The following is a 14,481-nucleotide window of genomic DNA, read 5'->3' as shown; positions in this document are numbered from 1 at the left end:
TAACCTTAATTATATTAGGTTTAACATAAATTAAACCCAAATTAGGTCTAATCTCCTATTTGAACTAATTAACCTTCTTAAATATTAATTACATTAGGTTCAAAATAAGTCAAACCCTAATTAGGTGTAATCCCCTATTAGACCTAATTAACATTCTTAAACCTTAATTACATTATGTTTAAGTCAAATTAAACCCTAGTTATGTCTAACTCTAATTAGACCTAATTAAACCTATTAAGCCTTACTTACATTATGCTTAATTAAATCAAACCCTAATTAGGTCTAACCCTAATTAGAACTAATTGAACCTATTAAGCGTTACTTAGATTAGGCTTAATCAACCTAAATCATCCTAAACTCTAGGTTCAACCCAAAGTAAACCTAAGTCAACCAGAACCTTAGGTTCAATCTAAATTGAATATAAGTCAACTTAAGTCAACCTAAATCAATTCAAACCTTAGGTTCAACCCAAATTGAACCTAAGTCAACTCAAATTATAATCTACATTATACTTAACAGAATTCTAAGTCTGACTTATATTAGACTTAACCAAACTTCTTTAGATCTAACTTACATCGGATATAAACTCTTAGTCCTACCTACATTGGACTTAAACCATCGCTAACCTTAGGTTCTACCTACATTGAACCTAAACCACTCCATACCTTGGGTCCTACCTAAATTGGACCTAAAACTATCTTTAATCCTTAGGTTCTACCCAAATTGAACTTAAACAATATTAAATCTTAAGTTCTACTTATATTAATCTTAAATTATCTTGAGTTTTAGCTTTTGCTTACATTGAACCTAGATCATTTCATACCCTATGTTCCACCTAAATTGGACCTAAAACTATCTCTAACCTTAGGTTCCACTTAAATTGAACCTGGACCATCTCAATCCTTAGGACCTAACACATTGAACCTAAATTTTAGGCCTAATCTATTAGGTCTCAATCAAACTTCTTTAGGCATAACCGACAATTATACTTAAAAATTCAATCAACAAATGACATAAAACTCATTTTTAAAAGACTTTAAAACTTAAATTTGAACATAGAAATACAAATTAAACATCAATGTTTAGATCTATGAAGATTTCTTAGACGGCGCAATCTGTGGTTGTTGACAAGAATCTTTCAGTCCTGGTTTAAACACCTTTCAACTAAGTAGATCTGAACCCTTACGGCCTTGGGACTATAGAGCCATAGACATCTTTACCAGGTCATCTAAAAATTTATTTAATTAAATAAATTGATAAGTTTAAACTTGATTTCATGTTCTGTTTTTGCAAGTTTATTGGAAATATGAAACAAATTATGCTTTAGATTTACTTTTCATGTTATTAGAGTGTGCTAACTCTATCTTGCAGGGACGACATTCTGAAGTGGAAACGGTGAACCTCAAAACTACAAAACAATGACAACAAAACAACAAAACAACAAAATGACAAAACAACAAAACCAAACGACATAAATAAGTTATAAACAAAGTAAATAGACAAAATAAAATAAAACAAAATGACATTAACAAAAACAAAATGACAAAATAGAAGCTCTGGGGTAGAATCAAATTCTTAGAAATTATTACCCTAGGTTCAAACATTGATGTTTCTTTCCTTGATCTTGACATTAAAAATTTCTTAGAGAATGTATTAATTTTAATCAAGAGTTTTCTTAGGCAGTCTTAATTATCTAATATGTAATTAACTATAGGATCTTGCTCTTATAGGAGAATGAAGAATTCAGAAAAGGTAATACACCTATATCTCTGGTTATTAAGTTTTTTATGTGGTTTTCCTTATACGAGAAACTTAGGAATTGGATATTCTAAAATTTTCTCTCTAATGTTCACCACAATGAAAATTTTCCCTATATTTCCTTTTTATACTGCATCCAACAATCCACATTTGACATGAGGAAATGGTCGGTGATGGCAACAACACGATCCATGTGATGACAAGAGAGTGGCAACTCTGCTGGGGAATGAACCCAAAATCTCTGGTTAAATCATATGTTCTTCATTCAAAGATATTCCATCTTGTAACAGATAAAATCATCTTTCTCAATATTATCTCTTTTCTAAGAGTTATTTATGACAGATCTTCCATAATGACATGACAAAACGACATAATATAGTAATTTTTTAGTTTATAAAACGAGTCTATAATAAATTTTGACATCTTATTCTCCTGAATTTCTAGGAACACTGCAATGGATTCCTCGAATTCAGTCGTTTCATATTCTCAAGAACTTAATTCACCAGTTGATGAAACCGCTTGCTTTCAAAAAATTTAATTTGGGTTATTTGATGAAGCTAAAATTGTACTGAGTAGTCTATCTCAGACTGTTGTACAACCCTTTGTAGAATTCAATTTAGAAGATTTTCTTCTTTCTGAAGAAGATCACCTCAAGAGCCTCTTATAAAACAATACACTTTTGAGAATATGGAAGGGGAAGTTGATCAAAAAGGAAAGAAAATTTGTATTGAGCAGGAAAGTGATATTCTATCACCATCTGTATACGAGGTTGGATCTTGTTATAAGACTATTTCTCTAACACATACCCAATAATGAAACAAAAATCACTCTCTTATGAGAAAAAAATAAGAGAAATGGGATTAAAAATTCTGAAGCATCTGAATCTAAAGACGCTTCTTCTTTATAGAAAAATAAATTCTATCCAATAGCCATTGAGAATGATGAAGATGTATTCCAACCTCCAAAAAGAAACAGTACCTTGTCATTTCAAGTGATATATTTTGCATTTAAGAGACTTGCACGAAAGGATAGATGTTTGATCTCTCAACTTGTAGAAAAAATGGGATGTGTTGTTTCCACATCAATGGAAAGGAAACTCCTTGCACAAGAAGATTCTACCTTTCAAGATATAGATGAACAATTATAATTAAAACACCAACCTACTCAGATACCAGCTAAACTTCGTTTAGCGTCGAGTAGAAAATGTATCCATTTCAAGAGATAGAACAAAACACAATAAATTGATCTCAAATGCAAAATAAATATCTGCTAAAAGAAAGGCCTTGTGCAAATGTTACGGACCAGAGATCGTTTTTATTCACAGTGAGATGATACACTTCCTAAATTATCTCGTCCTATACTCAAGAAAAATGTGTGGAAAAGGGAACTATCGGAAGAAGTCTCTAATGTTGTGAACACTCTTGTAGATAGTTTTCAAGAGAAGACTTGTGAGAAACATTCTGTTAAATCATTTGAAGAAAGATCAAGGAAATTAAAAGTCGATATCAAAAGATTATCAACACGAAGAAAAGATAATTCTTCGATAGCCCAAACGAAGAATTTCCAGAAACAAACATGGTTGATACATGAGCTACTTCCTCAGCATGAGAATTACCACCTCCAAATGAATAAAACATAACCGAAGGATTATGAACGACTATTCAATAACAAGATGAGCAAATTAATCATCTTGAACAAAAATTTGAAGAAATGATGACAGCTTTATAAAATTCATCACAAACAACTCCTCAATCTGCCTTTGAAATCATGAGACCTGAGGCAATACATATTCTTGAAGACAAAAGAGAATCAATAGAATTTGAGGAAAGCACCCAAAAACAAAAAGATTCAACCCAAAGTGAAATCTTGGAAAAAGAAATTACACAACTTGTGGAACAAAAAGCAAAAGAAACAATGACTCAAGTTAGGGTCGGATCATTGATTCCAAAGGGTAGACTTTATCAATAGGAATTTGATTCCGTCCAATATCCTAAAGGCTTTGTTCGATCTCTCTTTAAAATGTTTGATGGGACTGACAAACCTCGTTAACATCTAGCACACTTCAAAGCAAGTTGCTGCAACACGGGAGAAAGCAATGCTCTTTTATTTCGTCAATTTGTTAACAACCTTATATGAGTTGCTTTCGATTGGTACACAAAAATTCTTAACGAGTATATTAAAACATTTGCCAAACTTGAGAATCTCTTCATTCAACGATTCACTGGAGCACAACATCATATAATAGTTGGAGACTTGCTAGTGGAGAAACAAAAGCCAGGAGAAACTCTTGTGGATTAAATTTTACGCTGGAGAAATCTCAGTATGAAACGTGAACCACAACTTCAAGTGCAACACGGAGTTGAAATTCTGCTTAAAAATATTCATGGTCCTATAGCTTTCATGCTTAAATGATTAACAATAAAAACATTTGAAAATCTACTCAGTAAAGTTGTCAACCTTCAGGATGAACTTAAGCAAATGAGAACGATAGCAAATAGAGAGAAGACAAAGTCGGTTAAGACATTTAAAAAGAAATAAGGAAATGTCTCGACGATAGAAAAGGGCAAGTAAGTAATGCAAGTGCAACCCGAGCAAACAAAGCAACAATAGAATATAAGTCAATCAAAACCACAATCACCTTCACAACTTCAACTTCAAAAATCAATCCCATCGCAAAAAGATAAGAAATCAATGTCCAAGAGATTGAAAAAGGAATATCCATTCAAAAAAAAAATGTCGCAAACATATTCCGTAGTTTGTTGAAATGCCTGAATTTAAATTACCGGAAGCTAAAAGACCGGGAGAAGTCGATATGAAAGATCATCCTAATTATTGTCCTTACTATAGGATACTCGAACACAAAATCGAAGAATGTTTTGTATTCAAAGATTGGCTAGAATGTAACTTCAAAGAGGGAATATAGTGGTCCTGAAAGAATATCTGAAAGAGTTTGAAAATGGTTTTGTTTGTATGATTTGGACAGATGAATTTATTCCCAACAATCATTTCAACAATGAAGACAAAGAAAATCTTGCTCAAGGCAGGTCTCTTGAGAAGACTCCTGCGGATTCAACGACAACATCTTTTAAGAAAGAAAAGAAAAAGAAAAAGAAAGAATTAAAAAGGGTTTGAGGTTTTCTAGATATAGGGGCTAATGTTCCTTTTGTACCTTCCACTTCCCTTACTTCTCCACATGCTACTAGAATAGTCATCTCAGATGAAGGGAAGAAATCCCTTGAGTAGTTGACTTTGTAAGACTTTCTTTTTATCCCTACTATGAATAATACAACTTTCAGTTCTGCTTACATTTTGTCTATTTTCAATACCACCTCTGAAAATGACCAATCCAATATCGATTCTGTAGATAATACTTAAATCGTACACAATCTCGATAATTCCAACGAAGATCAAAGTAATAATGACAACAACGATAGTTCTGACAACAATGAAAATGATGATGACATTATCACACTTGAATTACAAGGAGTATCAATTTCCATTGAATTGGAGCCTTCCAACTCTGAAACAAAAGAATCATATAATACACTAGAAGAAATAATTGAAGTCAACTTGCAAAGTGGAAGAGTTCTACCTCAAAAAATGGCCCCTAAAGAAAAGGAAAAACAAATAGTAGCACCAGAAGAAACCGTTCCTCTAGTACAAGAAGGATTGTCCGAAAGAAACAAAGGCAATTTCCATAACAAGGTATACTATAACATATTAGCCCGTTTAAGAAAACTATCATCAAAGTTAAGCATATGAGATGCCCTTATCCTTTCCAAAGAAATGAGGGAATCATTAATAAAAGCTCTCTTGGATCCAGAAATTTGTCTAGCTCAACTTGCTAGTATTTCTTCAAATGAGGCTTACTCGTTAGAAGAACAGACTAAGATAATTTTTTTTGACAATGACTTGTTGCTCGGAACAACCAAATATAACCGTCTATTATATATCACGGTAAATATAAATGAAACCACACTTACAAGAGTACTTATTGATCCTAGCGCCTCGATTAACATTATGAATCTGAGAACTCTCGCATATTTGGACATCGACGCTTGCAGACTAACAAGAGACAAAATGATGTAACGAGGATTCAACCAACCAAGAGAACAAGCCGTTGGGTAAATAAAGTTGCTTTTGAAGATGGAAAATTTGGTGACGACGACAAAATTTCATGTTTTTTATTCTAAAACTTCTTTTAATGCTTTGTTTGATCGACCATGAGTTCATGAGCATAAAATGGTCCCTTCTTCATTACATCAATGCATTAAGTTTCTATAGAAAGGACAGGAAATTGATATACATGAAGATGCCGCATATTAAAGAGCATAATATTCTCTAGAGATGTAATACAAAAGAAGAGGAGGAGACAGATAGGTATGGTTGTTGGTTGGGTGAAGGAGTTGAAATCGACACACAGCTTATGCCAATTCTTATGCCGGTTCTTCAGTACATGAGCTCGACAACAACTAAAAAGATTTTGTTTTCGGAGATGTTTAAACGAATATGGCGAAGTTGTGGGCCGCCCGCCTCTCACTGAGCAAAATGTTTTTACAGCCCTCCCAACACTCCCTCTAAAACTTCGTGAGAACCCACACCTATATCTCTTCTATCCTTGCGCGGATGGAGATCTCTCATTGCCTTCGGCACTTGAAGATTCATCCTCGATTCAACGTTCGCTTGACTTGCAGCTCGGATATCTCGGGGTTTTCTTCGCGTTATGGATTCTGCTGTTTGAATCTTCACGGACGAAATGCCGTTTTTCCGCTTCGTTGGATTTCTCAATCTGGCACAGCAAGACGGGGTAAGCCGAAGTTTCGCTATTATTTCGAATTTTGTAAAATTTGTATTTTAGCCTTACCACTGCGAAATTTTCTTAGAACTAAAGATTCGCGATTGGGTTGGAGTTTGCTGCATTTTCGTGCGATTATAAGGCCGACATCTTAATTTATCCGTCTACTCTTTACATAGATTATTTTGATTAGTTAGGGGTTTAGGGAATTGCACATAATTTACGCGGCAGATAGTTTTATGCCACCTCAAGCCTGTCATCATGATATGCAAAATTTTGCAAGGGACTGGGCTTGAATATGGTCATTTGCGATTTATTACACTTATTTTTTGTTCATTGGCGTTGGTTAAACATTTTAATTGTTGAAATAGAAAATCTTCTTTTCGAGTTTTTATCTGAGTATGAATAAATTTTTGCCTCGTCCATCTGAATGAAGATATTAACTTTATCTAGCTTCCAAGTTTCAAATTATAGCTACAGATTTGATTTGATTTCAGGTGGATTATGTCTTGTTTCATTTCGATCTCAATGCTTATCCCCTACAGCAGTGGGTGATACGGCTGTTGAGACAAGTGTTTATGCTGGAGATTTATCATCTAAAGTATCCAGTGCTGAGGAAGCCATACTTCAGGGGATAGGCCCTGGAGAGAACGGTAGAATTGATTCAGAATACCCCACTGATGATAGAATGGTCAAAGTATGTGATAAGTTAATTGAGGTGTTTTTGGTTGATAAACCAACGCCCACTGATTGGAGAAGATTATTAGCTTTTAGCAGGGAATGGAGAAATATCAGACTTCACTTTTTCAAGCACTGTCAGAAAAGAGCTGATTTGGAGAGCAATTCAGAAATGAAACACTTGCTTTTCAGACTTGGTAGGAAATTGAAGGAGGTAGGGCACGTCATTTGTTATTGACATTTCTTTCACTTTTTCCTTAGCCGCATGTCACACTGCAGAGTGTTAAGATATTGGTAGATGGTCACATGTTTTATGAGAGCAATGTGATCTGGAAAAGTTTTTAAATCTTCACTTGTATCACATGCCTAGTGTTTTTCGTGCATTCTTACTTTAAATTTGCTTGGAATTCAATCTTTTTAAAAGGAAAAAAGAACTGTTGTAAGGCTTCCACTAATGCTGCTGTTGTCTTATTTGCAATTTGTGCAGATTGATGGCGATGTGCAAAGGCATTCTGAACTTATTAATGCGATTAAAGGGGCACCAGATGACATTAGCTCTATTGTTGCAAAGCAGCGAAAAGATTTCACTAAGGAATTTTTTGTTCATCTTCATACTGTTGTAGAATCTTATGTTGACAACCCAACAGAACAAAATTGTGAGATTTGATTGAATATTCTAGCATGTTTAAGTAGAGCAATTTTCTTTATCCATCCAGAGCATCATGCATTATAAATTTATACTTCCAAATATTGAATTTTAAAGGCTTTTATTTTTCTAATGCATGATGTCCAATTAGGTCATAGCAATTACATGAACATCTGGCCGATTTAATTGTTAGAGAGTAGTTCAACCGGTTCATCATTTGATCAATAACTCTTGGTTCTCTGTTCAGAATGCAACATCTTTTCTGCTTTAGTGAAGAGTGGGCTTTTAACTATAGTTGTGTTTGTTGTTATCTTCTATATTATTCTGGACTTGTGCTGCCTTTTTTCCATTTTTTCATGATGATCATATATGTGAAAGATGCAGATTTAAAAGCCTTCTAGAGTTTTTTTCCTTGCTTTTTTTTTTTTAAAATTTATTCTCTTAGGAAGTTGAGCATTGAATTAGTATTTGTTATAAGATTATAGGTTGGTAAATTCGAGCAAGAGTATATGGCAAATAGTGAAAGCTCCCAATTGCTCCGTTGCACCTTTCTCATGCCATCTCTACTTTATCATTATCGTGTACTTATCTGAAGGACACATTTAGTTTTATAATCGTTCACCAGCATTCACATTTGAGATTGTATTTTAGTATGGGTTTGCTTCCTTATGATTATTAAGAGCATGTCAGTTGAAAATTTTCGAACACTTGATGAGAGGGAGAACATCTTGCAAATGCTTTTATGCATTATTCATTTTCCCATTGTTTGATATTTGAAGGCAATGATAATGGTATAGCTTTATGTGCTTGGTTTAGAAAATCTTGTATTTATTGCATGATTATTAATTTAAAAAAATAATGAGGAGTCCCATTTTCCATTTTTATATTCAGAAACTAAAATTATGCATGTTTAATTTGTCTTTGTTCTTGCTAAGCACTTTGTGGTTATTATTTTTTGTTTGGGAGCAGTTCAATTTTTTTGATTGTCGGTGTGCTCATTTTTTACTATTATTTTACTAGCTTTGGCAAAGTTGGGAAACGATTGTCTTGCTGCTGTTCAAGCATATGATATTGCATCAGAAAGCATTCAGGCCGTAGAAACTGCAGAGCTAAAGCTCCAAGATATAATCAATTCTCCATCAGTTGCTGCTGCTTGTAAAAAGATAGATGATTTAGCTAACAATAAACAACTTGACTCTGCCTTGATGTTGATGCTCACTAAAGCTTGGTCTGCTGGTAAAGAATCAAATATGATGAAAAGTGAGGTAAGGTCCTTATTCATCTGATGCATTAAATACTTTGTTTTGATAATGAAGTTTGTATATGAATAATTTGTGCTAGAAGCGAAAGAATTATAAAGGATTACATATTTACTAAATTGCAAGTATATACGTATTTATATGCAAGCAGGAGAAGAGAATAATAATCTAAAAGAGAAGCAAAGAGAATATTTGTAATTATAAAGAGAAGAAAAGAGAATATACGTATTTTAATTGCTGGTTGATTGCCTCCCCTTAACACATGGTTTCATTTGACTTGCTTGAATCTAAGTAAAGCTGTAATTTTTTGTAAAATGATATGAAGGTACCAGGGTCCTCTGTCTCCCTTTGTCAAAATCTGGAGATGTGTTTTAGAATCCATCACTAGGATGATACATTCCTCAATTCGTAGAACCGGCCACCTTTAGAGTAGTAAGAATATCAATCGCTTCAGTATGAATGGCTGAATAAGCAACACATCAATGCTGAAAATCCCTCCCACACCAGCTTTATCATTAGTGAAGCTACCATCTAGATTGATTTTAACCCAAGGACAATAAGGCTTATTCCAAAACACCACCTTAATATGTCTCCCAGCTGTCCAACGCCAAGTTTCATTCAATGATTATAACACATCGTTGAGTCCAGCCTTTTGTTGACCTACCTCGCCACCTTTTTTATATAAGATCTAATGGTTGTTATAGTTTTATTGGTGGGATCCACCTTATCTTCATGTTTGCTAGTGTTCCTGGCTGTCTAAACTAACCATGTACAAATAAATGGTACAATGCTTTTAAAATGGAGCTGATGACCATGTGCCTTCCAATTATCCAGCAATCTGAAAATGGTAACCATCTGTTCGCATTTCAACATTGAATAAACTACTCACATTGTTCCAAATTTTACAGCATATTCACATTTAAAAAGTGGATGCTTCCTTCGCTCTTTTACATAAGTGACAAATAGAAGGTAGCCTCAACCTTTTCAGCTTGAGGATATCATCAGTAGGTAGCAAATCTTGAGATTTTCTCCAAATAAAGAAAGATTGTGTAGGTGTTAGCATTTTGTTCCAGATTTGTTCTCCCCACTTCATACTAGGATGTGATCTCCTGGTCATTGGCTTTGGACGGAGACCTATTTGTAGAGTTCTTCACTATTAGAGTATCCTTCTCCTGTCTATTAAAAGGGATGCTGCTGATATATTTCCACTCTTCATTTTGTAGCACACCCTGAAGTTTATCTGAATCCCATTGCTCTCCTTTCCAGCAATCAGCTACCCTCAAATCTTTGTCAAATGTGTTATCCTGCATTACAGATAAATGGAGGCGGACCTACGGACTGTTCTTGGGGGTGCTGAAATTTGAAAATTTTTTGGTAAAGAAGATACATTTTAATTATTTGTCTCCTCTAAATTATATTACTTTGTCCCAATTGACCCTGCAAACAAATCCAGCCCATATTCAAGTTGGGGTTCTCATGTTAACTGCTTAAACTCATTTAACCTATCAAATCGAGCCTAATATTAAAGCCTTAATTTATTAATCAACATCTCATTTAACTTCTTTTCTATTGGATAAGAACCTAAGCTTATTAAAGCTCTTAGGATGTTAACTAATTTTATATAAAAGTTAAACTTACTAATGTAAATTTTGAAATTAATTTTTTTTAAAATACTTTAATATTTCCTTAAAACTATTATAAAGAAGTGTCCATAAGGTGCATACCAACGAGTTTGTGATAACAACTGAACCCAGTCATTTTTTAATTTAATCAACAACAATATTGGTTCACAAACCAATGTGGAACTAAATTCCACAACACTTTTAATGTCGGACCACCTAGAATGTGTTATTATCTGGAAATTTACATATATATCACTCAATTTCTATTTATTTAGATATCTAATAGCTATACTTCAAATTTTTCATAAAGTCACCTTACCTATGCATAAAGAGATGTATTTCACTTTTTGAAAATTAAAATAGTGTTATCACAAAAATTAAAATAAGTATACTTTTCATATGATATGAAAAATTTAGCCGGTATAAATGTAAAAAGTGAATTTTATATGTTAGATGTGTATATACATAAGAATTAGGTGGTGGTATGTAAGTAAATGCCCCTCCCTATATTTTAAAAGAAAAAAAAAAAATTAGTATGTTCCTATCATACATTTGTTTTAAAAATTATTTTACTTATTTTTGAGCAAACCAAAATAGAAAATAAATATATGAGATAAAATTATAATTTGCCTGAAAATGTAAATCATTTATTAATTATTTTGCATATATTTATTTATCAAGCTTTTAAATAAATATCTTGTATTTAGTTTGAGTTTCACATGAAACTTGCACTTTCATGTAAATTTACAGTAAAACACAATTATTTTTTTAATTTATAAAAAAATACAAAATGGATTGAAATTCTTGTAATATTATTTAATTTATCAATAATAATGAAATAAAAGTCTTTACTTTAGAATTTTGTACTATTTTCTTCACTAATTCATTTTATAATAAGTATCTCCACCTTGAAAAAAGAGGCTGGTTTTGACCCTACAGCTAAATGACCATAAAGTGACCAGTCATCATACCAAAAACTCAGCTCACCTTTCCCCAGTTTCCAATGAATAAAATCTATCTTTTAGCATTTCTTCCTAAAATACACAACCCCCTTTTAAAGCATTGATATTGCAAGGATGGGAGTTGCTACTGTGGTTGCTTTTCATTTATTGAGCCCATAATGAGTTGTCAGCTTAAAATCCATTCCACAACTTCATGTAATTTATCTCCATTGATTCATTCAAGGCTCTAAAACCCAGTCCTCTTTCAGCTTTTGTTTTACTCCGTTTTTTTCTAGCTTGTCCAATGTAGCCTCTTGTTCTTCCCTGCCCATAAGTAAAAATTTTATCCAATCTATTCTGAACACAGCTTTGCATGTTTAATACTTGAATGGAATAGAGAGGTATGCAATTGAGCACACTTTCTTAGGAGTGTAACTTTGTCACCAAACGATAGGAAATAATTGGCTCAAGAATGTATTCTTTGATCAATCTTCTTAATCACTTCATCTAAGAGAATCTTCTTCCTTCGACTCTTGCCAAGAAGTATTCCCAGATATTTGAATGACAGCTCAAGCTGTAGAGAAACCTATAAAATTTTTGTTCCATCTCTTCTTAACCTTCCCTACTAGAAATTGGCATTTAGATTTTTTAGAATTTATACCAAAAATCTTTTCAAAGTGTTGCAGAACCTCCCAGATTCTCCTAACAGCTCTTTTACTTGTATAGGTGAAGATAATCATGCCGCCAGCAAATGCCAGGTGAGATATGAAATACTTTTAGAAGCATAATGAACATACTGGTGATTTTACTAAACTTTCTCCAACAACTTGTACAAGTAATAAAAGACTAAAATGAAAATGGAGGGGTTAAAGAGGATCATTTTGTTTAATACCTTTATTAGCTTTGAAATGACCATAAGATTGTCCATTGATGAAAACAAAGTTATACTTGTTATCTAATATCCTGCGAATGAGATTACAAAATTCAGTATCGAATCCATTAGCTTTCATGACAGCATTGATGAAATCCCAACTAATACTATCATAGGCCTTCTTAATATCAGGTTTGATGATGAGATTACCCCCTCTACATCTTCTATCTATATCCAATAGTAGCTCTTGTGCAATAAGAATATTGTCAGAAATATTTCTTTCCTTTGTGAACGCTAATTGTTGTGGACTAGTTAGAACATTTAAGTGAGGCTGAATTTGTTCCACCATAATCTTACTAATGATTTTAGAAACTACACTTATAAGGCTGATGAGTCTGAATTGGTCCCAACTACTTATATCATTTGTATTGGGGATAAGAGTGATTGAAGAGGTTTTAAAATATTTATGTTGTTCTTCACCCTGAAAATAACTTTGAACTACAGTACTTAGATCAGTCTTCACAATAAACCAGTTGGTTTTGTAAAACTTTACTATAAAGTCATCTGGTCCAGCTGACTTGCTTCCATCAATTGACTCGGGAGCCTCCCATATTTCAGTTTACCGAGGAATGCAAACCAAGTTAAAATATTTTTTCAATTGGTTGCTGTCTTCAAACAGACCTTCCTACATGGCTGACAAGATAGGAGTGGCAGCAAATACTTTTTGAAAGAAATCAACACCACTTTGAATGATCTCATCCCTTTATACACCCATCCCTTTCATCTTTGATTTTCAGAATGGCATTTTGCTGCCTTCTTGGTTTGATACAAGCATGGTAAAACATGATAGTTCTATCCCCATCAGTAAACTTAATTACAACAGCTTTTTGACCTAAGAAACTCTCTTCCATAGAGATTGCCACCATCAAATCTGCTTGAGCAGCAAGCAACTCCTCTTCCACTGAAGAATTATTAACAAACTCTTTTTCCAGTGCGCAAACTCTACTTTTTAGCATCTTGCACCTGCTTAGAAGTTTCCCCAAATATTTCCCAATTCTGTTTTCTTAGTTTAGCCACCAGAGTTTTGTGAAGTAACCAAAGAATTGTCTAAGGATTGCCCTTAAATTCAGTGATCCAGGCCTCTTTACTACATTCCAGAAAATTATTGTGCTTAATCCACATATTGAAGAATCTGAATAGAGAATGGCCAGATCCTTGGATGGTATCAATTGATAAGAGGAGAGGGGCATGATCAGAGCATGTTCTACTCAAACGGCTCACACAGGTATTGCTGAAAAAGACCATTCCAAGCACTATTGACCAGTATTCAGTCCAGCCTTTCAAATGTTTTACTCCTACACCAAGTGAAGGGGTAACTTGTACATGCAGCTTTTAAGAGTTCTGAATCATTAATAGCCTCAGCAAACTCAGCTATGATTGAAGAATTGGGTTGTCTGCTCGCTCTCTTTTCGGAAGAATTGATAATCATACTGAAGTCACCCCTTATCAGCCAAGCGTTATAGTGGTCAAAATTCTCATGTTATCCCAATTCTTTCATGGAACCCCTTGTACAACCAGCATTGTTACATTAAATTCCAAATCAGCAATTTTAATTTGCAAAAGTAGAAACTGATTGTCATCTTTATCCTTCCATAGTAACCATATCTCATTGCTGCGATTGGATAAGCATTGAAACTTACCCAGTTTTTTTTATGTTTATTTTGATTTTCGGCAGCTACCATTGGTTCAAGAAATGCAAGGTATTTGAGTTTGTGAATCCTAATAAGGTTTTTAGTCTATTTGATGTATTTGATTTAGCAATACCTCTAATATTCCAAATCAGGGACTTCAACATCAGCTAAATATTTACCCCTCTTGTAGGAGGAGGAATTTTGGGGGGGGGGGGGGTGG

At 33.7% G+C, this 14,481-nt stretch overlaps 1 protein-coding gene across 1 annotated transcript in view; it reads left to right on the top strand.

Annotated features, from left to right (window-relative positions):
* The first annotated feature begins 6,127 nt into the window (after positions 1 to 6,127).
* Positions 6,128 to 14,481, top strand: part of LOC110037762 (uncharacterized protein At4g37920, chloroplastic) — a 13,408-nt gene continuing 5,054 nt past the window's right edge. Inside the window, exons 1-4 of the mRNA XM_020742465.1 lie at positions 6,128 to 6,565; positions 7,051 to 7,445; positions 7,719 to 7,887; positions 8,898 to 9,142. Of these exons, the coding sequence (XP_020598124.1) occupies positions 6,385 to 6,565; positions 7,051 to 7,445; positions 7,719 to 7,887; positions 8,898 to 9,142 (990 nt within the window). The 5' untranslated portion in view covers positions 6,128 to 6,384. The remainder of the gene's footprint in view (positions 6,566 to 7,050; positions 7,446 to 7,718; positions 7,888 to 8,897; positions 9,143 to 14,481) is intronic.

Source organism: Phalaenopsis equestris, unplaced genomic scaffold (assembly GCF_001263595.1).
Source record: "Phalaenopsis equestris unplaced genomic scaffold, ASM126359v1 Scaffold224749, whole genome shotgun sequence".
Classification (NCBI taxonomy): domain Eukaryota; kingdom Viridiplantae; phylum Streptophyta; class Magnoliopsida; order Asparagales; family Orchidaceae; genus Phalaenopsis; species Phalaenopsis equestris.
This window is presented reverse-complemented; position numbering and strand designations above follow the sequence as displayed.